Here is a 27,556-nt window from a genome sequence, read left to right on the forward strand (position 1 = left end):
GTGTTTCTGGCGCTCTCCTAATAGCCCATGACCAGGGCAGAGACCAAGATACATACCCTTACTCTTCATCTCCTTCTACTGCTGTGCACCTCAGGGACCTGCCACCAGCATCATTTAGAGCAGCCTCAAAGCTTCCCTAAGCAAGGGTGGGAACCAACCCCACACAGAAACAGTCACAGGCTGAAGGGGCTACATCCTTTGGAAAATAAAGAAAAAAAAAGACATGAAATCAAAGCCTAGCACTTCAAGCAGATGCACAAGTGCCTTCTCCTCCTTGCTAAGCCCTTTGCAGTGCAGGGAGCAAGTACTTACACCAACTCCCCAAGCCATGTTCGGTTTGCAATAGGAAGAGCTGACTCATGCAGGGATGCCCTTAGCAAAGGGGAAATAATCACACACTTTGAGCAATTGGATGATCATGCACACAAGTCACTGGGGAGAGTACAGCGCGGGGGTAATCCGACAATAGATGCGAATGCACATGAGAACCTGGAGGGAAAGTGCAATGTGCAGTCAGTGATGCAAAGAAGGGGAAGGAAGCGGGGGTGGAAGTGGTTGTGATCTTGTGGAAGAAGGAGGGGTCCAAAGAGGAAAAAAAAAAAAAAAATGAATGAGAGTCCTCAAGAAGGGGGAACTGGAGGAGAAAGTTGCCTGTGGGTGGCTAAGGAGAGGAAAGGAATAAGACGAATAGAATTTCAAGGGAAAAGGTGCTAAAACTGCTTCCTGGGGAGAAATGGCATATACCTGCAGGCAAGCAATGGGGGAGATTGCAAGAAAATCCAAGGACAGAGCTTCCTCTGGCTGCCCACAAGGAAGCTTTACTTCCAACTGACTTGCTGGCACTTATTTCTCAACAACGTAATGCATTCACCCATCCCAACCTCTCCAAAAAAAAAAAAAAAAAAAAACATTCAATAATAAATAAATGAGTTAACATCCCCTGCAGCAGGACATTGCACATATGATGGAAGCTCCAAAGAAACTTTATCAGATTATGTTTAAAGAAAGGAGTGGGGTAGGAGGGTGGGAAATGAAGTGTTTGCTGACACAGAAAACTAGACAGAGTAGCAAATGAAGGAAAGGAGGAGGAGGGGGGAAGGAAATAAAAACAAAACCAGGGAACCACTACTCATCTGGGGCTTGTTAAACACTACATGACAAGCAGGGAATGCTGATGGATTGCTTCTTTGCATTTCGTGCCATGCTTTCAGTGCCATTCCAAACTCACAGCACATTTGCCTTTATCCAGAAGAAACGGAACTTCTAGGGATGCCAAGGGCACTGGGCTCGAGCAACCCTGCTGCAGATGGGAAGAAAGCAGCACCAAGAGCAGTGCCTGCAGGGCTTGCAGCAGGTGGGCAGGTTATCTTTGGGGCTCCTTGTTTCCCCTCACCAGAACAAAACAGAGCCTTTACCAGTCTAGAAGTGGTCGTGGTTCATCCCACTCCATCCCCAGGCACAGAACAGTTGAAATCAGATCAAACACTTGCAATCACCTCCATATTTTGCAACCACTGAGCAAGCAGTCCCATGGACAGCCCAAGCCATGATTCACCCACTGAGCAGACCTGGAACAGGTATAGGAAGCTACCTTGCTCTTATCTTCAAGAGGGGGAAGCTGATGTGAAACTTGGCAAGGCCGTGACTTCAACCCAAGAGTTCTTGGGTTGTGGCCAAGCCTTGAAGCCGTGGAGCAGAGGCTCCCAGCGCTGGAGCTCTCCCGTCCTGCTCGGGGCCAGGGCAACCACACCCAGCTTCATGCTCTCCTGGAGCACCTCCCCTCCCGCTCACCGTCGCGTAACATCCCCAGGGCAATTGCTCACATGGAAAAGAAACATGAGGAAAGTATTTAATGTATGTTTACATCTTTGAACATACTGTAGCAGCTGGAATCAAAGGGGGGAAGAAAATAAAATCAGGCCCCAGCACATGAGCAATGCAGCTCTACAGAGCCCCCTTCTAATCACCACCACGCCCCAGACCATAGCTTTAGAAATCAGGCTCTGGCCCCTACCGCCTAATTAGCAGAACAGTGCAAAGCTTAGAAACAGGAATATCTTCTTCCTCCCTAAGTGGCCACTGAATAAGTACTATATCCCCAGTTCACAGCCCCTCTTTACATTGCTGGCATTACCAGTCCTTTGTGTACCCACATGCTGTTACTTAAATTGCTTCCATGTTTTCATTACTTGCCCTCTGTGCTGTGTGTATTGAAACTCCTGCAAGAATGCTGAAGTGGTGTTTCTAAGCACTGGGGACCACTGGAGATATGGCTGAAATTATTATGCAACAAACTTAAGTGATTTTTCAAGTCCTAGTAGTGTTTGCTCCTCCTTGCAGAGGATAGATTCACTATAGGACAACCCATCCCCAAGACATAAGCATGGTCGTTGGAGAGCTGAGTGTAACCCAAGCTGAATCCTTACACACAGGTTTATGGGACTCATATATATGCCCTGCATCCATAAGCAAGGAGATAAAACTCAAGTAATGACACTGTGCCCATGTACGGGGGAAATATATGTTTTATACATATATACATATATATCTACTGGCAAAAATCCAGTGGAGTGATGCCAGCTGCATATCTGCCCCACAAGTTTAAGTGCATTGTTCCCTTCTGCTTCAAGTAGTTTATTTTTTTCTTGAGTTTGTGTTGATTAAAGCAACAGGCAAACAGCCTAACTGGAGGAGAACACGTGACTGCAAGATCAAAACCACCAGAATCATTTAAATGTGACAATCGTATTGTAACCACTACCGCAGCTTTCAGTGTTTCTGCAAGTGTCTGCAGAAGCTACCTGCATGCTCCTCTCTCAGGAGCCCTTCTCCAACCAATTTCCTGCTTGCCTCCTGCTCAGTGCCTTTCACCACCCCTTGATGTGAGATACTGATCCTATAACCCAAGTGCTAAGAGCCACCTGCATGCAAAATCCTGCCTGGCTGCAGGGATGCATGATGTTCACCACCCCAGGGATGCCGGGTGCAGGTCTCTGGGCATCATACCCCTCAAGATCACATCCCTGTGGTCCTCCAAATCCCTGCTGGTGACTCCTCTCTGCCACATCGCCTCCAGCCCGCCCGGCCCCAGCTCAGCAGCTGCTGTGCGGCAGCCGTTGGGTGTTATGCTAATCGATTCGCCGGTGCGGCGGGCCTCTCCCCATCTGCTCAGAGGATCCACCTGCTGTGTTTTCTCTTTTTTTTTTTTTTTTTTTTTTTTTAAATGATCGGATTAGACCAGCACTGCCCCAAGTGCTCCCAGCCTGAGCGTGTAGCATGAGCCAGCTTGGACCTCATAGCACAAGCACAGGCTGGATACAACCACACGTGGACTGTGATCCGCCTCTTTCCAACTCCTTATCTTGCAGCAATTAAAGTCTCATGCTGAACGTCACCACAATGCCTTCTTTCCCCCTCCAAGTTTCATTACAGCTAGCTTTATTTATTTAACCTTTTTGGATAGCCACATCAAAGAATGAACATGCCTTCCACAGCCATGCAACTGAGGGATAAGCAAAAATGAAAGGTCTGATTTCTAAGCACTCTTTCTTCACAGTCCATGCGCAGTAGGCAGTGGCTAGCAATTCTTTTTCCTCCCTGCCTGGCCATAGAGGGATTGCTTGTGACACCTTTGCTGTCTCTTAGCAGAGTCTCACACAACCACTGGTTCCCTTGAAACTGCTGCAAGTATTCAGGGAGGATAAGGAAATGGAAATAAAACACTGCTCAGTGCTAAGAATGCAGCCTGTCCTTCTCAATAGGTGGGAAAATCTATTCCCAGTTTATTACCAGAACAAAACTACACTGTGCTACTTTTCATGTGCAAGGAATATGCCATTTACTGTGGTTCTAAGAAAAACTCCCCTTGGTTTCTCCCTGCCACAAGATCAGCTTCTAAGGCAAGTACCCTCAATGACTGATGTTAACCTACCTGGGCTCTGCCTCGCATCAATGGGAAATGTTGCTGTTTCAGAAAGAGATTTAGAGCTGTCAGACTTTTGGTCTAGGTCAGTCTGTGAAGGACACTGGGTCCTGAGAGGGCCACTGGCAAGTAGCTTCCTCCAGGCTTAAAGTAGCCCTTCGAGCACCCATCGCAGGTATGAAGTACAGAAGTGGACACCTTCTGCACAGCAAGGGATCAAAGTTACATCGAACAGCAAGACCAAGTCATCCCCTGAGCTCTAGATTGGTGCAAGCCTATATCCCAGGTGTATTTGTCCAGGTGTTAGAGATATTCATGAGTCTTTCAGCAGATGTGGACTCCTGTCTGAACTCATCACAAAGCCCACATGTTGCTTAAGAGGCGGAAGTGAATTATTTGTATTGTGATAAAGTCTCAACCTGACCAGGGCTCCTTTGTCTGACTCCTAGGACAAAAAACACTCCTACACCCAAAATAACATGAATAGTCACAAGGTATCATCTCCCTGCTCCCCCTGCTGCAGAACTCGATTTCTTTTAAAAAATCTAAGCATAGGGCACATTACTGAAAATTAAACCAACAAGAAAACAAAAAGGGTTCTCCTGTAATCAGCTCATATAAAGAAAATCTTTTCTTTATACCCTGTTCCCCTTTTTGACTAAATCACACACACCAAAAAAAAGAAAAATATATCAATTTTTTTTTTTTTACCCTAGCTTAAGCTACCAAAAAATTCTCTCCAGGAGGATATTTCAAGAAAATAATAAGCATCTAGAAGAATGAGACTTATAATGGAAGTATTTTCTGAAGCATAACTATAGTGTTGCTAGCACAATGCTGTAATCAAGAATAATGGAGCCGTTTGCTCGGTATACAGGAATGGATTCAATTGTTCTCCGTGCACATACCTGTATTTTACAAATGTAGTCAAAAGCTTTAACTGCCAAAAGGCTCAAGCTCAGACACAAAGCAGTGTAGAAGTGGGCTCCTTCATTTATCACTCATGTAAAGATGAATCTTAAATCTCAATTATGCACAAAAAGGGAAGAGGCAAGGCTGAACTTTTGATCCCTCCTGAACTGGTGCATCTGAAGAATAGGTCAAGATCGCCTTCACAGCTTGCACAGCACCGCAGGATGGTACCTGCGTGGCTTTGCCTCCTCTGTAGCCACGCAGGACCTCGTAAACTGCCTGAAGATTGTGTCTTGGACACAAATCACTGGTTCTAGGGAAAATACAGGAAATAAGAGGACTTACCTTCTTTTTGGAGTGTGATCTGTCCTCCTCCTTTGCTGTTTTGCTGTTTTTCCCAGCTCTGGAAAGCTTTTGCTCCCCAGACTGCTTGATGGTGATTTTGATCTCAGGAGGGCAAATATAGTTCTCCAAGTTCTTTGGGGGCTTCTTAGCTCTCTTGGTGGTCTGGATCTTTAGTTTTAAACTCCCCTCTGTGAAATTAGCTTCCTTGATGGAAAACTCCTGCTCCTCTAGCCCATCTCCTGCCACCCATTTCTCGCTGTCTGCATTGGAAGTGGAATCCACATCTCTCCCAGAACCCAGCTCATCCTCCTCTTCAGGCTCCATCCGCTCTCCACTCACTGGGATCCCTTTCCCCGAGCCTGCCGCAGGCAGCATCGTCTCCCCTGTGCAGCTGGAGGCCGGTGGAGGCTTGGCAGAGGTGACGGTGGCCGGCAGAAAATCTGCCTCGCCTCCCCTTTGCCGGGAGCTGCCCAAAGTCTCCCTGGGCTCCATAGCAGTACCGCAGTGCACTGGAGTTTTATCAGAGGGAAGGGGAGTGCTGGAGGGGATGGGGAGAGAAAGGACAGGTAGGATCCCAGGGAATGGATGGCAGCTGTTCGCCAAGTTCAACGTCCCAGTTGCCCAGAGGCTGCAAGGTGCTCAGAAGAGATCAGATCTGCCACTGTCAAAGGAAAGGAGAAGAAAAAAGGAAGTTAACACACATGTATGTATTGAATGCAAGTGTGGAAATGACTGAAATGCAGCGTGGCCGGGCTTCCCCTGCAACATCTCAAGGGCATTCCCTGATGCAAAGCGGGAACTGACACTGGCCGGCATTTCTGAGGGCCACGTCTAGTACCCTTCAGCAGCCCAGCTGAGGAATTATAGCCATGTGCATCACTAAACTGATGAAAATGGATGATTAAAAAAACAAAACAACAACAACAAAAATATGTTTATATGCAACCTCCTTCCACTCTGGACTTGGGAAAGAAGTGAAGGAGAAGGCAGTTCTCCATACCCGTAAACCTCCTCTTATTTCAAAGTGTTCCCTGTCACTGTCCTGTTTTTTGTTTGGTTCTGTTTACTTATTTATTTAGTTTTAAGAAAAAAAAATAGAGAGGCAGACTCGTGTTAAACAATATCCCACTGATCAGAGCCCAGAAAACCCAGTGTTGCCCTATGAGGAAGGCAGGAGAGCTTCAGACTCCTTATCTCCCCACTTTGCAAGCAAGGGAGACACACTCGGCTGCCGGCTGTTGTGTGGGGCACTCTGCTTCAGATGAATTATTCAATACTTGCTGGGCCAGGCACACGCTGTCTGGAGCCCGAGATGCTCCCTGGGATGCTGCGCATGTAGGAGGATCCACCTGGGTCCCTTTCAGGGCATGTCAGGGACCTAAGTACTGAGGGTGATGGAGGAAAGATGAAGTCATTAAGTCAATATTTTCCAGAGTTCCTTGTACCCTTGGGTACCACTGCTCTGTAACAAAGGCTTGGGCCAACTGAAGCAGGAACTGTGCTTTCACCCTTTCAGATGTGAGATTTCTTTGAAATACCACAGATCAAACCCCTCTGGTTGAAAGCACTCAGCTTATAATCTTGGCAAAAGTTAATGAGAGATGCTGGGAATATTCAGCTGAGGCAAAAGATGTGCCACTCAATGGCATAAAGAGACTAAACCAAATACCAAGCATTTGGTTAGGGAAGAAAAAAATACACACAAAGCATTCTTGAAGGTGTGGAAGTTTTTTTGCACTCTGTCCCTAAAACCTGCCAAGTAATCCCCCAACTCTCTGCCCAATATAACAAGCCACGTTAGGCTAAAAGTCAGCAGAAGGATATCTCAGAGTGAAATTTGCTGCTACTTTACTACCCTGAAACAGCTCCCTGGTGGGTCAGAAGAATATCCTTTCTGGCATAGGGAGAATGAAACAAGAAGGTGCTGCCAGGAGTCGGTGCTGGGGGTGCAGACCTGCTCTCACAGCAGCAGCTCCCTACTAGATGAGCTGGGCTACGTTGCCAAACCCCACCCCTTGACCAACTGCAGGCAAGATCTGAGAACAGCCAGGGATTTCCCAGGCCATTTTTAGTAGCAATAAACTGTAAAGGAGAAATAGAGAACTTGCTACCTATCACCAAATCATAACAGTACTATAAATGTGCACTATTTTGCTTTAAAGCACAGCTCACTGAGAAAAATCACATGCCCTTGTGCCACTAGCTTCTTTCGGCTTTTTAAAAGGACTTACCTAAACTCAAAAATTAAGAAGTAACAATACGAACCTTTTTCTTAAGTTATGTAGCTGTATTTCCACTGGAATATGGCCATGGGTCACTTGTCTGACCCTAGCACATATGGCTAGTAATGGAAAGCCCTAAGTATCCTACAGCTCCATGAAATCATTGCTGACCTCCACCCAGGTCCCAGCAGAGACAAATTCAAATAAACTTCCCATAAATAGCACAATATGACAGCCCAAGCAGAAGAAGAAAAAAAAAATAGGAGCTATCATAGAGCCTGAACTGCCATCTGGCCTTAGAGGTACTTCTCATAGCTCATGGTAGACGTACCTTGGCAGAACATCATGAAAACACTTATGCTTAAGATGCACATCTTCTGGCAATAGGGAAGAGGCTCATTTCCCAGAGCTGCTGTCACTCTGGCCTCATCTAAGGTGATCTTGAAGAACTAACAGACCCACGGTCTCCCACATGCCTGTCCTGACTCACCCTGTGGCCAGCAAGGCTCTCCCTTTCACCATCAATGAAACAAGGATAATGCTTACTCATTCAGACCTATTGTAGGGTGGCTTAGTTAATGCCCTTACATAGTTCTGAACCCAAGTGTTTACCATGCGGTACTCACTAATTACTAACGCAATTAGTACATTAAAGCCACCCAGTTGCATGGAGATGCTCCACCTAATTGACCAACCTTGCACCTTGCCTCTCCTTTGTGCCTATGGAGGTGATGGGAGTCAGGGTTACCTTCCTCTTCCAACCAGTCCAATCAAAAAAAAGGCTGTCCTATTTATCTGCCAGGTCACATTGTTAATCTCCTTGGAGAGGGACGCAATGTACACACACTCCTGTGCTGCAACACAAACACAAGGTGGTAAAAGCTCGGCTGTGCAGCATTCCAGGGAGTTACTGCTCTGGTATGCACGCATGTACAATGGGCACTCTGTGCTGGCCTCCGCCCACAGGCTTTTAACCTCTCTCGATGCTGGTGAAAAAGAGCAGGCCTCTTGCAGGGAGTATCTGCCTCAGGACGCGGCCACCACACCCTCAGCCACTGAGGGTGCAGAGAAAGGACCACGGGCTATGGCATAATGAACAAATCCTCTTGGGACCTTATTTCAAATGGGACATGTGATAAAGCTCCTGACTCTGTGCCCAAAATCCAAAACACCATTCCCAGCTCATTGTTTTATGGAGGCCTAGTCCAAAGCCAGGCCTGCTCCAAGGGGTCTCAGCACCTCGGGGTCAGCAGAAACCAGCAACAGCTGATTAAAGGCACTGTGTTACACCAGTATCAGATAGGTTCATGTGAAAATCAGCATTAAAATCCTGCTTTAAAACGTTGGCCTCCTGTCCTGCTGAGAACCAGCAGATGATGATATCACCAGACCCACAGGTAGCAACAAAGAACGCCGGCGCTCGAACGCTACACCAAATTAACTGGGTCATTGTTTTAGGTATCTCCTTACTCTCCTTCAGGGTTAATAGTTAAATGACTCGGGTGCAGGGACATTATACTCGTCTTTCTTGTTTGGGCAGGCTACAAGCGCTTTGACTAATTAGGAAACCTCACTTCAGGCTCCTGAAAAAGTAACCTCCTGGGCGAAGTCCCGACCTCCCCTTTCCTCAGCTTGGGGCAGCTCTGCAGGAACCACTCAGCACTGAGTTTTCATCTGAAGTGGCAATAGCTCTTTGCTAGCGCCTCCCCCAAAAGATATAGGGGTCTGAGCTTCAGAACTGAGGAAAATCAAACCCTCAAACCTCCCCTGCTGAAGTCACTGGGAAAAGTTCAGGCTTCAGGTTCAGCTGCAGCCTCCTGGGCTTCTCCCTCTTCCAGGTGTCCTGCATCTCCCCAGCTTTGGGCTGGCCTGCAAGGGGAAGGCAATAAACACTTGTCCTCCAACAGCTCTTCTGCTTTAGCGAGCAACATGCAGACCTGGAAATCCAGCAAGGATGCTGATTTTCCAAGCTTCCTGGCTCAAGAATAAATACTCAAATATTAAAAAAAATACTAAATACTCAAGAGATGGGGGCTGCCAAGGCTTTTAAATGCCTACCCAAACTGCCCTCTCCTAGACTCACGAGCATCAATTCCTATTCAATAAGCAACTGCAGAGGTGCTTCACCAGCCGAATTAAGCTCCCAGAGGAAAGTGTTACTGCTAGCGGGCTTCCTGCAGTCAAGTTAAATTTGAGGAGGATAATTCACAGGTGAATGACAACAAATTTCACAGATGTTGGCATTAGCTCTTAATTAGGGAGAAATTCACACTTCCTCTGATAAGTACTGAGAAATAATCAAACGCTTGTGTGCTCAGCCTAGCTGCTCATATGTCTCTTTCCTGCACCTCTGGGCACCTCAAACATGCTTCTAGAGGCAAAGGCCTGAAGGAGAAGACCTCCCTTAGGGTCATATAGATGTCTGCCATTAAGGGCTCCAAATATGCTCCTTTCTCCTGCTTCAGGCAACTGCTTGCACTTGTAAGTATTCAGGTATTGGTGCTGTTAAGTGATTAAACTGAAAATTTGCTAAGGATAAAAAGAAAAGTGAGAGCCCACTGTCTGGCTGGAAGTAGAAGGGGGAGAAATCCACCTGTTTGGGATTCTCTATGCAGTGAAAGCGGGAGTAATACTTGGCACAGCTTTTGCCTTGTGCTGAGTAACAATCATGTTTGTAACAAGCAAACATAGGTGCAGAGGCACCGCTGCTTCGGCAGACACAAGCGAGCTAGGTTCAGCTGCCCAGCCTTTGTGCTGCTGCTCTGTCTGATTTGCTCAAACACATGAGCACCAGCAGAGAGCTTGGAGCAATTTTAGAAGATGTTGCCCAGATCCCAGAGTACCTTAATCTCAGGCATGACTGTAGCTACAAAGATTGCTTTTGTTTTAGTTAGAGTCCAAAATGCCTTAAGAAGAAAAAAAGAAAAAAATAAATAAAGATCTATTGAACAGGTTCCTTTCAAACACGGGGAAACTGAGGCAGAAGCCTGAGAGTATCATACCAAGTATGAAGAAGTGGAGCCCCATATCTGTCACATTGGCTTTGGGTCTCACCTTCTGTCATGCAAAATACAGTTACAACATCCCTAATCCCTGCAAAATATCAGAAATCCTGGAAGCCTCTTTATGCACCATCTTTTTAAAACCATTTACCACAAAGCACTAGAGACTATACAGCAATATTTAATTATGACGTATCACCTTTCACTCCAAAGACTCCTGGGTTGCTTCCTCAATTATATATGCCACCGCTGAAAGGCAGCTGCCTCTGGGGCAGAGGCCAGTGGACAACCCACATTACACCCAAGGGAAAGTTTTGGTCAGAAACCTGCTTTTATGAGAAGTGTCAGTGAAACTTCAGAATCCATCATGGGAGATTAAAAAAACAAAAACAAAAAACAGCCTGGCATGGAGCAAGCTGTGATGAACTCAGTTAACCCGCATTAGGAATACAAAAAGATCCCCAACTTATTTCATCATTATTGCTTTGCAAAAAATCTAGGAATTTCAAGCGCAGTGCTGTGACCACACAGTTTATGGTGCTGGGTCTGCGCACTGCCAGATTACCCAGCAGCACAAATTTGATGCATACCAGGCACAGGAGCATGATCATACTTTTATTGAATGGACCAGAGTGCACAAGATGGAGGTTAAGGCTTCCTTTGTGCAAATTTAAAAGCAGACTCAGAGGATGGGGACAACTTGTGAGTCATAAAGCCAGCATGGTGCAGGCAGGTGACACAGTCTGATGTGGAACAGAACCTGTTGGGATAAAATTAAGCCACTGTATTTTATTTTATTTTATTTTATTTTATTTTATTTTATTTTATTTTATTTTATTTTATTTTATTTTATTTTATTTTATTTTATTTTATTTTTGAGCAGATTTGAGCAAGGCAAATGAGTTTATACAGGATCAGTATCATGCACCAGCAGCATGTTTAATCTGCTGCTCAGAGCCCTGGGGCTAGATTTATCACATCTTTGAACCTCAGCCTTAGTTACTTCCTGTGCCCCTGATACTCTCCCAGCTTTGGCAGGGAGCTGGAAAAATGACTGTGGCAGCTATTTTCCATCCATACTACAGATCCCACAGAAAACAACCTCTCCCTTGCACCTGTCTTATGTCATTCTGTAAAGCAAAAAGGTAGAAAGACTTCCTTTTCAAGATAATAATAACAATAATAATAATAATAATCTCTTGTTAAAAAAATCAGAGATGGTCTGGTGATGTTCAAATCCCAACCAAGCATAGCCCTGAGCATTCTGCCCTAGGTGACCCTGCGCTGAGCAGCACAGTAGACTGGATCATCTCCAAAGGTCCTTCCAACCTCAGCCATTCTGTGCTTTTGTGATTTCTTTTTTGCCCTTCATCTCCAACACTGGGCAAATTGGACTCACTACTGTATAACAGTTTTAAATACACCGCTAAAACTCCCATCTATATGATAAACCTGGATATAGATGTGCATAAAAGATATGTGGATATACACCAGATACTGTACGAGATCCTCAACTCAAACGGATAATTGTGTCCAGAATGACCATATGTGAAGGCCTGTAATCCACAGATTATCTACAAAGCCAACTAACTAGGGCATGTGGTTCATTAATGGGGAGAGCTGATGCAGAGGGGGTTACACAGAAGAAAGGTGGTTGCTCTTCATGAGGTCCCCTGCTCTCCATGGCATCCACTGCTTTTGCTCCAGTCCTTCCACCTCTGCCTCCAATTTCTCCTTGGTTATGTGAGGATTACTTCTGAAAGCGCGCAAGCTATCTCAGGTATGATCTATCCACATGAAGATAAGGTGCAAAGATTAGTGACAGCTACCAGAACAACAGCAAAAAAGTAATCTTCACTCGTTTCCTTTGGATTGCCTCGAGTCCAAGTGCTACTGGCCCTCTGCACTTCCACCAGCAACACCAAGTGAAACTGACTGATGGCTCTGTCACAGTGTGTCCAAACCCAGCAAAGGGAACCAGAAAAAGGGGAAAAGACAAGACAATCTGAAGATTTCTCACAGCCAGACGAGGCTGTGAGCATCCCTTCCCAAGATAAAGAGACAGAAATAAATGAGAGCCCAAAGCATATCCATAATTACAGAGGCATGTAAGTGTGCACATTACACATGTGTGTATCTGTCTTCTCAACACAGAGACATTAAGAGTAGATTATGGAATCATATTTGACTCCATAATTAGGTTTGAGAGTCCATAATTAGATCAGATAGTCACCTTTCTATGTAAGTAACTAACTATCGTGCCGCGCTGAAGGGAGGGCCAACTGAATGATTAAACAACTGACATGGCCATAAATCACGAGGCCCATAAAAGCAATACTGCCCAAGGTACAGCTGTGGCAACAGCCAGCCTAGCAAAGCACCCATCTGCGGTAGGAGGAGAGATGCCCATCATGTTGCCCAAGGACTTTTACAAGCTCCTGCCTGAGAACCGTGCCAAGGTTTCATAAATCCACTCACTCACAACCTAGAGCTACATCTGGGTGTGAGGGAAGGGATTGTGGCCACCAGACCTGTAAACACCTCCTGCTGCTCACTGAAGGTCCCTGAAGGACAAACCTCGTACCACTTGTGCCCTCAGAGGCCAATGTTGCTGCAAAGCTGGGCTCTATTCACCGGATTCACACCTCTGAATCAAGGGATAGTAATATCAGAGAGCATGTCATAAAAATGACAAAAACACAAACACATCATCCTTGCATTGTTACCCATCATCCTTGTGAAGTTTAGGCCTCTGGGACACTAAAAAGCAGAGTGAGATGCCAGCTGTGCTCCAGCTCATTACGACACAAAGAGCCAAGCCAGGAGATTTGCCTACGTGGGGTCAGCGCCAGGTTGTCAAGCCTCCAGACTATGCATTGTCACTCCCAGCATAATGTATATCCCAAGGTAGCTCCTGAGATTAGCCAGCAGAATATCCTGAGCACTCTGTTGGCTGCAGCAGTGCATGCTGCTATGAGCACAAAGCTTATTCCAGTAACAAGAGCCATAAAACTTGTTGGGAAAAAGAGACAACATGCATGAGAAGGGGACTTCAAGTGCTATCTCCATTCTACCCTGCTCTTGCCAAGTGCACCATCCTGGAGGTACTGGAAGCCACTCCAAGCTACAAATGGAAAGTTTTATGGGTATGTAGGGAAAGGATATTGGCACGGAGACCAGCCACAGAAAGCAAAGCCCTGTACAATTCCATCATCTGTGTTACCAAACTTTCCTAGATTGCCTCTGCTCTTGGAAAGCTGCCATCAGACACAGTAGCCTCCTTCTAACACCGTCGTGGTAGGGCAGTAATCTCTCCTTCTCCCTCTGATCAAACATGTCCCTCTGCTCTCTGAAATGTGTTGAAAATGATTCCTCTATAAAAATCATTACCGAAAGCTTTGTTTTTATTTACTGCCACTACCACGGGACTCCTTCCTCTTCTGTTTTTTCCCCCTCCTCCATTATTTCATTTTTGCTTGCACAAGTGCCAAATACACCAGCTTTCCCTCCCTTCAGGAAAAACAAAGAAATAAATAAAATAAAACAACACATCTGATAGGGGATGCACCAGATCTTGGCTCAGCATCCATCCCTCAGAGCCGTAAGTGATGGCACAAGGAGGACCAAAAAGGCTTTGGTCCAGGATCTATCCTGTGCCCAGTCTAGAGGCTGTACAAACAACACATCCCATGTTACCCAATTCTGCATGCTTCAGATGAGGCGAGGAATAAGGAAGGTTGGATTTTGTCCATGGACGCTTGCAGTGTGGGTTTCTGTGATAAGTAAGCAGTGTTATCTTTCTTGGTGCTGTAAAATGTACCACGTATCCCCAGCATCAAGAGGGACTGTGGGAAAACAGAGCACATAAAGGGCATGCAGGGAGAGCACTAATTTGGGGTATTTAGAGGAGGGCACTGAGACTGTTTCCTTTCCTTGCACAACAGATCAGTATTTTGGCTTTGAGGAGGAGAGGATGTCTGGGCCAGGGAAACAAGAAAGTCCCTTAGAGCCCTGTGGACTGCAGGAGGTGAACGCAGAGCAGGACACAGGTGGACGTGGCTGGATGTGCACAAGGCAAAGGGCAGCCCGCACTGCCCGGACAGAGGAGTCAAGAGGCATAACCGTTAGATGGGAGCGTGCTGGTGGGAAGACCCGAGGACAGGAATAAAGGCAAACAGCCGGCAGCTGCTGTGGGCAGAGGAAAGGAGTAGCCTCTATTGAAGATGAAGAGGAAACAGTTACAGAAGTGCCAGGACACCTTGAGTCAGAGGGGAGATAAGAGCCTGCTGAGTACCTGCATGCCCCAAAGGCCTCTCCAGCTGAGCTACTTCATTGTGCTCTTTGAGAGGCATTGCACACGTCCTGGGAAAGTCATTGTACATGTCTGGGTCCAGCTCAGTCCACAGAGGCAAACAGGCAGGGAACACTCAAATCCCCATCTGAGCAGGGCCAGGACTTAGGGTCATTACTTCCTTGTAACCCCACAGACTTCGGGAGAATATTAAGGGTCAGATTGGAGGCAGAATTTGGGGGTCATCTCATGTCACGAATGACCTACAGGTCCCCATGCTCCCAGTCCAAGTCCTTCACTTAGGGCTCTTGGGGCCTGAAGGTCCCTACCAAGGCACTCCCCAGAGGCAGAGGGGTGATGGATGCAGGTTTGCATAGGGTCCCAGTCCCCACCATGGGCTACGCTGCAGCTAATTGTTATTGTAATATTTCATTATCTTGTTAGAGGCTTTTCTTCAGGCCCTGGAAGGTCTGAGAGAGGCCTTAACAAAATATTCTGGTCTGAAATCCATGCGTGAAAGTTAGCATGTTTTACAAGCAGATGTGTCTGCAACTCTGATGAAAGGATGAAGGAGCAGGATCAGTGTTTCTGTGACTACCTCAATGACACAATATTGGGATCTAATGTAAATCAGCACCTACAGCAAGTGACATTTATGGCACTTATTCAGCAGGATTTGGAAGGAAAGTGCCTCACTGTTAAAGCCAAGTGACTAAAAGATCCTGATTGACTTTAGGAAGGATGTCCACAATGACACTTTTAAATTGTCATAGCTTCAGAAGCCATGATCTTTTTTTTTTTTTTTTTTTTTGCTACCCTCACAGACTAAGAGAAGACGGGCCTTCAAGAAGCCCTGTGTTTATATCCATTTATCAGCTCAAAGTCCAGCCGGTTAGAATGTTGCCCTGTTTAAAAGCATATGGTTAGAATAATTTAAAATAGAAAAGTGTTTCCCCTTCTTCCCCCACTCTCACTTTTTCTGAATAAATTGAAAAAAAAAAAAAAAAAAAAAGGAACAACTGACAGCTGGAGGGAATGTATTCAACCTTTCAGGAAGAAAATTGCCATCAAGCAAAGAGAAAGCATGACATTTTTCAGCCCATTAGGTGAAGGTTTATGGTAGTTACGAGGATGTGAATATATGGGTTAATATTTTAAACTGTTTTGCAACCTTAGGAATAATGGGCATGTATAATAACACTTTGCCCAGATGCCTGTTATAATACTTTGCATGTATACAATCCTGTTCAAACACTTACTAAACTCCCCTAGTTAAGCTCCACGTCTCTGATCCCTTCTGAAAAAGAACTGAAGAATTCAGCAGAGAATTATTTCCCTGTACAAAATTCTATTGAATCCACACTATAGAGCTCCATATGAAGGCTTTAGAGGGGGAAAAAAATACAACAGGAAGGATTTCCTTGTCTAGCAAAGTAATAGAATTTCAGAGGAGTTTCAGTGGAAACCCCACTGCATTCTCCAGAGCCAAAAATTTAACAAGACTTGAGGAGAGGTGAGTATGGATAACAGCATCCCTCCAGAACACGCTGGGTCTGGAAACACATAGGGAAGTTAGGCCAGTATCCAAGTCTTAGAAATCACATCAGTAGGATACTCAGGATATGTGGATTCATATGGAGGAAAGACATGCTTGTAACGCCTTGCAGCTTGACCTCTGGTTTGAGTATCATCATTTTCTCCCTTCCATCTTAAAACCAACTTCCCCATCTGCTAAAATAATGGGACAGGAACAGAATGATTCATTGTATACATATGTATCTCTCGGTTTTAAAGGTTAAGGCTAACAAAAATTTCAAAGTAACGTTAAACCTCAGGCTTCCGATCTTTAACCCATCTCTAATTTTGAGGTATTCAAGTGAGTCCTGGGTTACCCCATGTCTGCCTACCACACATTCTTCTGAACAGCTTTCCCAAGCACTGTTACAGGAGATACTGTACTAGAGTAGGGGAAACTTTAATCTCATCCACTGACACATTCATACGATCCTTAACTGCCCAGGACTGCACAGCAACAGGAGCAGCATCCCACTACTTTGGAGAAAGTGAGAAGCTGAGTAAGGGTCTCCCCAGCCATAGAGTTTAGCATCAACCCCAGCGCCCATCTCCACAAGGCATTTCCATCCTAGTATCAGAGGATGCAGAGCAGAGCATCATCCCACCCTGTGCTCCTGTATTCACTGGGGCAGGTCAGGGCCTCCCCGTCACCTATTGAGCTCAGGTTTGCACAGAAATTGGCCAGATCTTGCATGGCTTTTCCACACACTGAGCTTGCTTTCAAAAAAACTACATCAGACTCATGAGCCCTGCAACGGGAAGACAACTCCGGTTCATCCTCACCACTTGCACAACCCCTTGTTTCCCCACAAGACCCCTGTACTGGATGCACATATCTAAGAGCCCCACCAGTCACCACTCTTAAACAAGAGTATCTGGTCTGTGAGCAGCACCACTGACTAAATACTTCTTTGGTGTCTTCCTGTTCTGCCCCCTGTGCTTTAGCCCCATCACTTTCCTCTTCATATCTCAAGTCAACAAAGTCATTGTCACACATTGACAACAGCACATGGGTTCAGAGGACAGGCAACTGGTCAAAGATCATGGAGATACAGAGGTCTGGGACCTTGCAAAGTTCTCCAGCCGGGAACTTTGGGAAGTAAACGAGAGACAGAAAGATCAAAACCAAGCCTGGATCAAGTCCTTTCCGTCTCCGGGGTGTCTGAGGTCTACAGTTTCAATTTGGCCTTTTGTAGAGAGAGTTGTCTAATCTGAGAACTCTTTGAAACATTCAATTTCATAAAAGACAACAAAAGCCTAAATGAAATAATGTCAGAAGATTGCTTTTCATATCCAGCTGCCCCACAGCTTACAGTAAAAGCTCATCATTGTGTTTGGACAATCTGTGCTGCAAAGTAAATCCATCTCCAAAAGGGAAAAATAGCCCCGAACTCTGCTCATTCTCAAGAGCTGATAAAGTGAATTTAACCACCCCCTACTTCCTTCACACATTTCCCCAGCTCTGAAGGTCAAGACGTCAAATTCTCTGACTGCTTTTATTTAGTTTAAGGAATGATGTAGCCTTCCTTTTTCAGCCCCAATCATGAATCCCCCAAACCTTGCTCTCCCTACCAGTTAGACAGGACCACCAAATCCAGGCAGCTGTTGGGGAGCTGTGCTTGTTCACAACACGAGTTGGCTGAGCAGGTCTGAGGCACAATGAACTTCTGAAGCCATATCAAGTGAAGCTTTTACAAAGGAGAAGGAAAAAGAAGCCATCTCTAAGGGTTTGAGAGCATCACAAAAGCAATTGTGCTAACAACGCACACTTTCAATGTGATTTCCTATCAGAAGGCAAAGCAATCCCAACCTTGAAAGTTTGGAAATCATTTTCAAATCTGACAGTCCCCCAGGCTAAAACCTGAAGCTGAGGGGTTTTAAAGCCCATCTTTAATCAAGATGACAATTTCCTAAAAGGATGAGTCATTTTATTTCCTCCACAATAATAATGGGAAAGAAAACTTTTTTTTTTTTTTTCAAGTTGGAAAGAGAGAAAGTAACAAGAGCAGAACCTATAATAGCAGCAAAACCAGTCCCAGTAGAAACCACAAGCCCTGCAGCAAAACATTGGGAACGTTCTCAGATGAAGTTCTCCCACAGACTCCCGCCTTTCTTGCTAGGCTTTGGACTAGTTCTAAACTTTGGATCGCCAATGCCCTAAAATCACCTGGATTTCCCAGCAACAAGTCAGCTGAGGCTAGGTTTTGCAGTGGATTTCATCTGAACACCTATTTCTTCTCCATGCACAACCCTGCGGTACTTCTCCCAAACGCTGTTTGATTGCAGCATGTAAATGCTCAAAACCCTGCATGCTCACATGTTATGGTGGGCAAAAGTGACAAGCTGAACTTTCTAAACGTGGCTTAAATCCTATTGAATTGGCCCTGCTGCAGGCCATGCATCATGGAGCACATTTTGTCAGGTATTAATGTTGCTTTTCAACATCATTGCAGACCCACAGATCACAGATACTCCAGAGATGGGTAGTTAAGGGGCAGCAAGAAGGATGCCTGGGCATATGGTTAAACAAATCAGTCATCAATTCACTGGGAGAGCTTTCATTTCCAGCACAGCAATCTGTTGGATCCCAGAACTGTTTTTACGTGGTTCATTAGACAATAGCCTTTCTTGCTACTAGTTGGGTCAAGAGTCAAAATTGCTGTGTAATTGCAAGTCTCCAAGCACAAGACAAGAGTTTTTCAGTCCTGGAGGGTGTTGTCCAAAGGGGAAAGAAAACAGAAGGGAAAGATTATGTGTGAGCAATTGAGCCCTACTGAGAGGGCAAAAAAAGTCACTGAAACTGGGATTAGCCAAATCTTGTAATGGAAAACAAGAGTCCTGTTGGTAAGCTGGCACTTACACCTAAGAGACATGTGTGCTGGGGAAAGGAACTCAAAGGATGGGTTCAAAACAGACTAGAAGAGGAGATTAAGCAGCATCTGAAGCCAAAAAATGATGGACGGACCTTTTCAAGCATTTAACTTCTTGAGTTAATTAAGCATGTGGCCATAGCAGTTATTAAAGAAGAACAGTTCCCAACTTAATCAAAGTACATTATTGGAAATGATACTGAGAAACCTCAGTAGAGAAACCCAGCAAGTATCAAGTCAAACTAAATAGCTCAGTTATGATTATTATTAATAATAAATCATGGCCACTGTTTCTTTTGTTTGCCAACAACTAGCATAGTTTATGGCTCTGCACAAACCTAACACACCATTTTATTGCATTTCAGAGAGTGCATCCTCCTAAAATGATAATGTGTTAATAATCTATGCTGGGCTTTTTGGCAGGAACCAAAGAGCTCAAACAACTTGAAATAACATCAGCAAAAAATTATTTATTCCCCATCCCTAGTTGCAGAGAAAACAGAGGTTTTCTTGGCTCAGTTACTTCTCAATAGATTTCTGGTTTCAATTAAAACTTTGAGTCTGAGAATTTAAAAAAAAAAAAAAAAAAAAAAAAAGCCAATAAGAGATGGAAGAGAAGTCTCCATTCACTGTGTGTTTCTGCTTTCCCCCCCACACCCCCCTCCCGCTTTTACATAACCCTTCCAAGCCAAGAGCAGAGGCTAAAGCACAACTACATTGTTTGGAAGGTTTTTCTCCTTTCGGCTAAAAAGCAAATGGCCAAAAAAGAATTTAAAAAATAAATAAATCATGGGTGTCTCCCTTTACGCAGGAGGCCAGCATGCGGCTTTGCATCCCGAGGCGATTTCCCCCCTGATTTCTGCAGGTTTAGGGCAATGCTCCCAGTCATCCCAGCCTGGGGCAGCCGGGTTGGGGGCTGCAGCCGCTCGGGGCTGTGGCCCCAACAGCCCTGTCCCCACAGAGGGCCACTGTCGCTGTCGCTGCCAAGGGGTCGCGATACGCTCCCTGGCAGCAGAGGGCTGGCAGCTCAGCGCCTCGCACACCTAACGGACGGACATTTCAGGCGGAGCCCCCACGGGCTCCCCAACACCTCAGCCTAGAGTGGGGGCACCCCATCGTGGTGTCCCCCCCTCCCCCCAGGGACCCAGAGTGGCCAGGGGACCCTGTCCCACCCCAGCCCCAGGGCCACTGCTGACTGCGAGGTGCCCTTGGAGCATCAGGCGTCGGGCCCACGATTATCAGCGGCGTTTATTGGAAGCGGAAACGAATCGGAAATCCTTCTCTCAGCGGCCTTTGTAGGGGCAGGGATACACGCAGGCAGCGGCAGGCTGAGCTGAGCACAGCGGGGCAGATGGTGCCGGCGTGCTGCACGGACATGCGGACACTCACACGTGGACATACGGACACTCACACACACTCACTGAATGCCACACTAGCACACTCACTCGCTCACTGCACACGGAACAGGGTGGGAGGTGGCCACTGCCTCGCCACGGGGACCTGATCTCCCCCTGCCCGTGGCATGGGGGGAGTGTAAGATGGGGTGTGAGTGAGTATGTTAGTGTGGGTGTCTGTGAGGGTGTGTGAGAGTGTGTATGGGGGGGGGGGAAGTGTGAGCATGTGCGAGTGTGTGTGCATGTGGGTGTGCATACGTGTGTGTGTGAGTGCCTGTGTGTGAGGGTAGGTGTGAGGGGAGTGTGTGAGAGAGTGAGTGTGCAAGTGAGAGTGTATGTGTGTGTGTGCATGTGGTTGTGCATGTGGGTGTGAGTGTGTGTACACGAGTGTGTGAGCGACCACGTGTGTGTGTGCTGTGTGTGTATGCGCAAGTATGAGTGCATGTTTCTGTGTGTGCATGTGTCTGAGTGTGTGTACATGTGAACATGTGTGCACGTATAAGTGTGTGTATATGAGCATATGTGTGAGTGTGTGTGTGTGCATGTATGTGCATGTGTGTGTGTCTGTGTCTATCTGTGTGTGCAAGTATGTGTAAGTGTGCATGCATGTGTGTGTGTGAAAGAGTATCAGAGTGTGTGTGTGAGTGTGTCTATGTGTGTTGTGTGTGCGCCCGGGGCTGGGCAGGGAGCCTTGCACTAGGGCTGGGGCTGACAACAGCTGCCCTCAGCTGCAGCCTGGGTTGTGCCCCCCTGGCACACACACCCCCACACATGCACAAACATACACACAGACCCACATGTATTCACACTTGCACACACTCACGCACACTCACACACACATGCATGCACACTCACACATACATGCACACACACATTGACACTCTCACACTTGCACACACACATTTGCACACATTCACACACACACTCACACTTGCACACACATGTATCCACACTGCCACACACACTCACACACACATATTCACAGGTTTGCACACTCTCAGGCACACTCAAACACACACACTCACACATACCCATACGCACACACACACTCGTATACACTCACAGACATACACACATACACTCACACATACACTCACACACACACACACACACACACACTCACACTCACACTCACTCCCCCCTCCAGCTCCTCCTCTCCCCTCCCCCCCCTCCCCATCTCACTGGGGGCCACCGGGGGCCCCGTGGCGGCGCGCAGGGACTAATTACCCCCAATTAACAACGTGCCTCGCTCCAGCACCGAGCAGGAGGGTCAGGAGGGGGGTGTCCCACACCTCTAAACCCCCCCACACTCTCAGCTCCCCCCAAGCCCCCCCCTTGCCCGCTCCCGCCGCGTCCTTCCCAATGTCAGAGGGGCAGCGGCGCCCTCCCAGCGGGCAGCCCCGAGCACGGGGGGGGTGCACGCCCACCCTCACGCCCACCCGCTCACACTCACACTCACACTCACATTCACACGCACGGATCCCGAAAAGGTTACAGGGTTGCTCTCTAGCTCCACTTAACCTGCAATTTACGAAGCCGGGGAAGAGGGGGGGCTCTCTCCCCTGCTTTCCCCACGCCGAGCTGCCACCTCCCCGCGGCCCCGCTGGGGGAACGCATACAGGCTAGCAAATTTTGGGGTGTGTGGGGGAAGGCAAAAGGGGGGTACACATTATGCGAACTCCTAAAAAAAATGCAACCCCTTCCCAGCAGCACGCTCGTAACCGCAACCGCCCCCCCCCAACACCCCCCAAACGAGCCCATACACCCCCCCGGCAGCCACAAAGCATGGGGAGAGAAGGGGTAGGGGGGAGAGGGCTCGCATGCATCGCAGGGCACAGAAATTCCCCCCAGCCCCCCATAAATAAAGACCTTTCCGCGCCATTGCAAAGTCACAACACGAAAAAAAAAAAAAAAAAAAAAAGAAAAAAAAAAGGAGACGATATTAACTTTTGCATGCAGAGGGGAAAAAGGCAGGGGGGTAAAGGGGAGGGGGGTAAGAAGCGAGGGGGTGAGACCCTCCCGCAATCCGGATCAGCAAGACAGACCTTTCCTCGATGCCTCCCGGTTTTTGTCGCTTTTTTTTTTTTTTTTTTTTTTTTTACTAACCCATATCCCCCCAAAAAACGGCAGCGGGGGCTTCTTAGCAGCTTCCTCTTCTTCTTCTTTCTTCCTCCTCCTCCTCCCTCGGCTTTCCCCCCTTCTTGTCTCTTCTCTTTTAGATCCCGGTTTCGAGCCCTCGCCACAGCCCCCAAAGGTGCTTTTGCTTGTGTTGCGGCAAACCCATGGCGGTGTTCATCTGTCAGATTAGGGGAGCGCACGGCCGCGCAGCACACGCAGAGCGCAGAGGGAGGAGGGCGGGGGGAGGAGGGAAGGCACCCGGGGAGAGGGAGATGGACGGACAGACAGCCGGCTGGAGAGCTCGCTAGATAAATGATAGATAAATAGAGCGAGGGAGAGCGAGAAAGGGGGGAAAATGGCGTCTTGGAAGCCGGAATCCCGGAGTAAATCAAATTAACACGCAACACCCAGAGAGCAGTCCCGGCTAATTTTAGCAGGATCCAAAATAAAATGGAAAGGAAAAGGGGGGTGGAAAGGAGGAGAAGGAGGAGGGGGGTGAAAGAAAGCAGGAGGGGGGGAAGGAGGCAAAAAAAAAAAAGGGGGAGAGCAAAAATAAAAAAAAATAAAATCAATGCACTGGATAAAATCCTGGATTTGAAATCGATGGAGCTTGTCTCTGGCTCTCTCGCTTTTCCTTTTCTTTTCCTTTTTTTTTTTTTTTGGAGTGGGCCCCCCCCCCTTTTTTTTTTTTTTTTTTCTGCCTGTTTGTTGCTGCCGGTTGTTTGGGGGCCTTTTGCAGGGGGGCGCGGGGAGGGGAAGCGTTTTCGCTTTTGCTTTTTTTCCCGGCGAGGAGTTAAAAAAAAAAAAAAAAAAAGAGAGAGAAAAAAAAAAAAAAAAAAACGAGAAAAAGGCTGCTTTTTTTTTGTTGTTTTGTTTTTGGCGGCGAGGAAGCTGTTCCCTTTATTCCTGCTCTCTTCTCCGGAGCGGGCCCCGGTGCTGGTGCCGGAGGAGCTCCGGCGGGTTGCGGGGCTGCAGCCGCCCGCTCCCCCCGGCGCGCCGCCCCGCACCGCCCCGCACCGCCCCGCGCCGGGCCGGGGGAGGGCAAAGGGGAGGCGGGGGCCTCCCCCCCCAAATACCCTGGGTCTTTAACGGGCGAGGGGTCGGTGCTCGCACACCCGTCCCCCGCTCCCGGCTCGGCAACGGGGTGTTTTTGGGGCCCGCTTTTTGCTCCCCGATGATTTTTTATTTTTTTTTCCCCATTTCTCTGTCTTGTATTTTGTCTTTGGGTCTGGGTTCCCCCCTCCCTCCCTCTCCCTCTCTGCGAGGGGCGGTGATTTATTTAAGCAGATCTGGGGGCTGCTGGCTCCAGCTCTCTCTTTCCCCGGTTTCTGTCGCTCCCGGAGTCCTGCAGCACTGCCGGGGGAGGTGAGGGAGGCGGGATTTGAGGGAGGGGGTAGAATAAATGGTAATGATCAAGCACACACACACATATATGCACACACGCACACACACACACACACACACACACACACACACACACGCTCACACACACACACACACACACACACACACACGCTCACACTCGGTGTGGCTGCAATGCTCAGCCCTGGGTTAATGTACTCAACAGTGCCACTACCTGACACAACAGCAGCACTGATGGGGGCTGGGGAGAAAAGGCAGAGAAGGTGAGAGACTGGGCGCAGGGCTGCTCAGCCCACCCCAAAGTCTCCCCTCCCACTTCCCCCTGCACATACTCTTGTCACACCGCAGCCCCTGCGGGCTCAGGCCCTGGGCAATAGGATTTTAGGGTCCGGTGATCGCTGCTCAGACCTGACGTGGGACTGGAGGGGGCAAGCAAAGACCTCGACAGCTTTGTTAAGGTGAGAATGAAACCTCCCTTGTATTAATCATTAGTAGTGCCCAAAATACAGCTCAAAATCTGCCCTGGTCCAAGGGACGTGAGGGCAGGAACCGTGCAAAATCCAAACCCTTGTTTTTTTTCTTTCCCAGCCTTGCTCTTCCAGCAGTCTTGATGCCATTACTGTTTGGGCTGCCAGCTTGGGAAACCCTTACTCACAGGTGTAAATTGTTGGCTTGCCCAAGTAATCATGAGGGTGACAAGTAGAAACCCCAGAAAAGGAAGGGTTGTGGGATGGAGCTGCACAAGTGCACTTACAGGTGAAGGTGATGTCGGGAGGACCCTGCCTGGGTCCATCTGGCAGCAATGGGGCCACTACCACCTGTTGCCATGCCATCCCCAGAGCGTTTCAGGAGGCTCAGAGCACACAGAGTTTCTCCCCTTCGCTCTGGTACAAACAGTAACCACAGGCCATCATCCGAGTGACCTGAATTCTGGGCCAGCTGTTGCAAGGACTACCCGGGTTGACCCTCACCAGCCACAAAGGCAAATTCGTATTCCATAGCCCCTTAAATGTGCAACAGTGTATGTGTCCTTCTATACTACAGGTCCCAGTGTAGATCCAGCTGGGTGGGAGGGCTCTGTATGGCCCAGGAGATGCCAGAATATCCTTCACCACCCCTCTTGAGAGTCAACTAAATGGGCAAGTATGTGTCCTTAAGCCCCAGTGTGCTTTCTGGGAAAATGCTTTCATGAAAAATCTCCTAGATGAAAACCACCCTGAGCCATTTTTCCCTTTATATCTCTCCAGATGACTCACCTCTGCCATGCTGCCTGCAAATCTCAAACTGATGAGGTTGGGTAGAGGCAACAGGCCGTGTCCGTCCTTCTTCTCCTGTGTGTCCTGTCCTCTCACTTCTCTCCACCAACAGCAGAACACAAATAAACAAACCAATAAAATACACAAAAAAACTATGACCAACAGATCAACCCCACCTCCATCCCAAACAAATACGCAACCTAAAAACTTTTGAATCGGAAATGTCACACTGAAAATGTTGACATTTCTGATTGAAGCCAAACAAGAATTGTCATTTCAAATCAGCACTTTGACATGGAGTGGAGGCTTGTTTGTTTAAATCAAATCACCCAACTGGAGCTACATTTTGTCATTTTCTATCCAAACACAATGAAGAGAAATAGTTTCAACATTTCTTGGCAGAGCTGAGAGTGACATTTTCCTGGGAAGAATTTTAGTTTCAAAAACTTTTGGCAGGTAAATCTGCACTGAAGACCTCCAATGACCATCATCTTCCATCTTGGAAGAAGCCAACCCACAAGATTAGGAAATAATTGGTTTGATTGAATTAATACAGAAAATCAAACTCTAGACCAAAATACTCCAACAAGAAAAAGAACAGCAACAACATCAATTTTGATTTTCCTTTGTTAGAAAATTATCTTTTGCTCATATTTAATAAATACGGGGTAAAAACTAACTCTTGAACCATTGCTCTTTTTATCTTGTTTTTCTTTTCTTCTTGAGACTATACATATACATATGTATTTAAGCAGCACCATTTAAATAATTTCAAACTGAGAAGTTCAATTTGGAAAGCAATCTAGATAATGACTTATTTAATGATCACTTGCTTTGAAGACATGGGGGAATCTAAAACTAAAATAAAAAAAAAAAAAGCTTCAAAACTGTTACAGGAACTTTTTGATTGATCCAAAGTTATTTTTAGGTCTGTGTTACATATGACTTGCAAACACAGAAATATCACACCTAATTACCTGTAGACCACAAACTGAGAAAACCCATTGGACTAAATCTTGTAAGCAGAAAAAGAGCCATTCCTTTGAGGGATCACTCTGTATTATGTGTGAGCATAAATCGTTATGCACACTAAGTTAACTTCAAAGGATTTCTTAGCTATAGTTTTGTCTTCTATGCCTAGAACATTTTGCTTTTTAAAAAATCTCACATTCTGATTCTTCAGTGTGTCAGGGAGTTAGTACAATCTGAGTGGTTAATATGCAGAAGGAAGTTTACTTTTCTTTGTTATTTTCACTTAAAAAACACCATGGCATTCATAAAGTTGGTTTGGTTCCTGCAGTGGACCTGAGATACATTTCCTATTTGTGTCTGATAATCTGTACATAACCTTGACTCCATGAGACTGGCAGATGTTTTATAACGAAGGCCATAAGCCTGCTATTTTTATATAAATAGTATATTGAGTTAAATATGTATACAAGCTTTTCTGGGTTCAAGGTATGAATTAATGTTAGGCAGAATTGTTGGGTGATGTGTAAATGAATGCAAAAGGATAAAGGTATCTTGCAAGGCCCCAGTAGAACACTGGCAGTGTTTTATGTGCTTCAAAAATGAAAACAAATCATTAAAAAACACTATTTACAATTGGTTTAACTGCTTAAAGTAAACCATTTTGTTTGTGTGTTTTAGCTTTTTAGCTCTCTAGTGCACTTCTGAGTTTTACATGGAAGATATCTATCTGCCTATCTACATACACATTGACTCTTGGGCATATGCTGGTTAGCAATTCATTGGATCTCATTGCAACACAAGAGATGAGAGATTATATTCCAAGGCAACTGAAAATAGAGGGAAATGTAATGTATTGGAAATGCATTTTCCATTTTCTGTTCAAGAATTTGAAAATCAGCTGTTTGAACAATTGGTCAAAAAATAGAAATAACAGTGATTTGAAAAGTTGCCGTTTTATTTTCCAAATCCCTCAGACGTGGTATTGAGTTTCAACATTGTTACATGAACAAAGGCAAGCAAGAATCAAAATTCAAGGGCTAGAAATCAAGTGCAAAACTAACTTTAGTAGATATAAATGCACTCTTTGGGTTGTTTCTCCACTAGTATACTTACTCCCCAGCCTCCCAAACCATTTCTCTGTTGAGTATTTCAATAACTGAGTATTGTTATCCTTATCTTGGCATCTCCTTGATAGGGACAAAGACTATACCATGCTCATTACTATCCAAAACCAAAATAAAACAGATTTTGTCTTCAATTTATCAACCAGAACAATTAGAAGAAGACCTTGTCAACTTAGCAACGTTGCATTACA

The 27,556-nt window shown here is 46.3% G+C and overlaps 1 protein-coding gene across 1 annotated transcript in view; it reads right to left on the reverse strand.

Annotated features, from left to right (window-relative positions):
* Nucleotides 1-22,899, reverse strand: part of SETBP1 (SET binding protein 1) — a 267,287-nt gene extending 244,388 nt beyond the window's left edge. Inside the window, exons 1-2 of the mRNA XM_032205790.1 lie at nt 22,640-22,899; nt 5,180-5,840 (exon numbers count right to left, since the gene is read on the reverse strand). Of these exons, the coding sequence (XP_032061681.1) occupies nt 5,180-5,671 (492 nt within the window). The 5' untranslated portion in view covers nt 5,672-5,840; nt 22,640-22,899. The remainder of the gene's footprint in view (nt 1-5,179; nt 5,841-22,639) is intronic.
* Nucleotides 22,900-27,556: the final 4,657 nt, after the last annotated feature.

Source organism: Aythya fuligula, chromosome Z (assembly GCF_009819795.1).
Source record: "Aythya fuligula isolate bAytFul2 chromosome Z, bAytFul2.pri, whole genome shotgun sequence".
NCBI lineage: Eukaryota > Metazoa > Chordata > Aves > Anseriformes > Anatidae > Aythya > Aythya fuligula.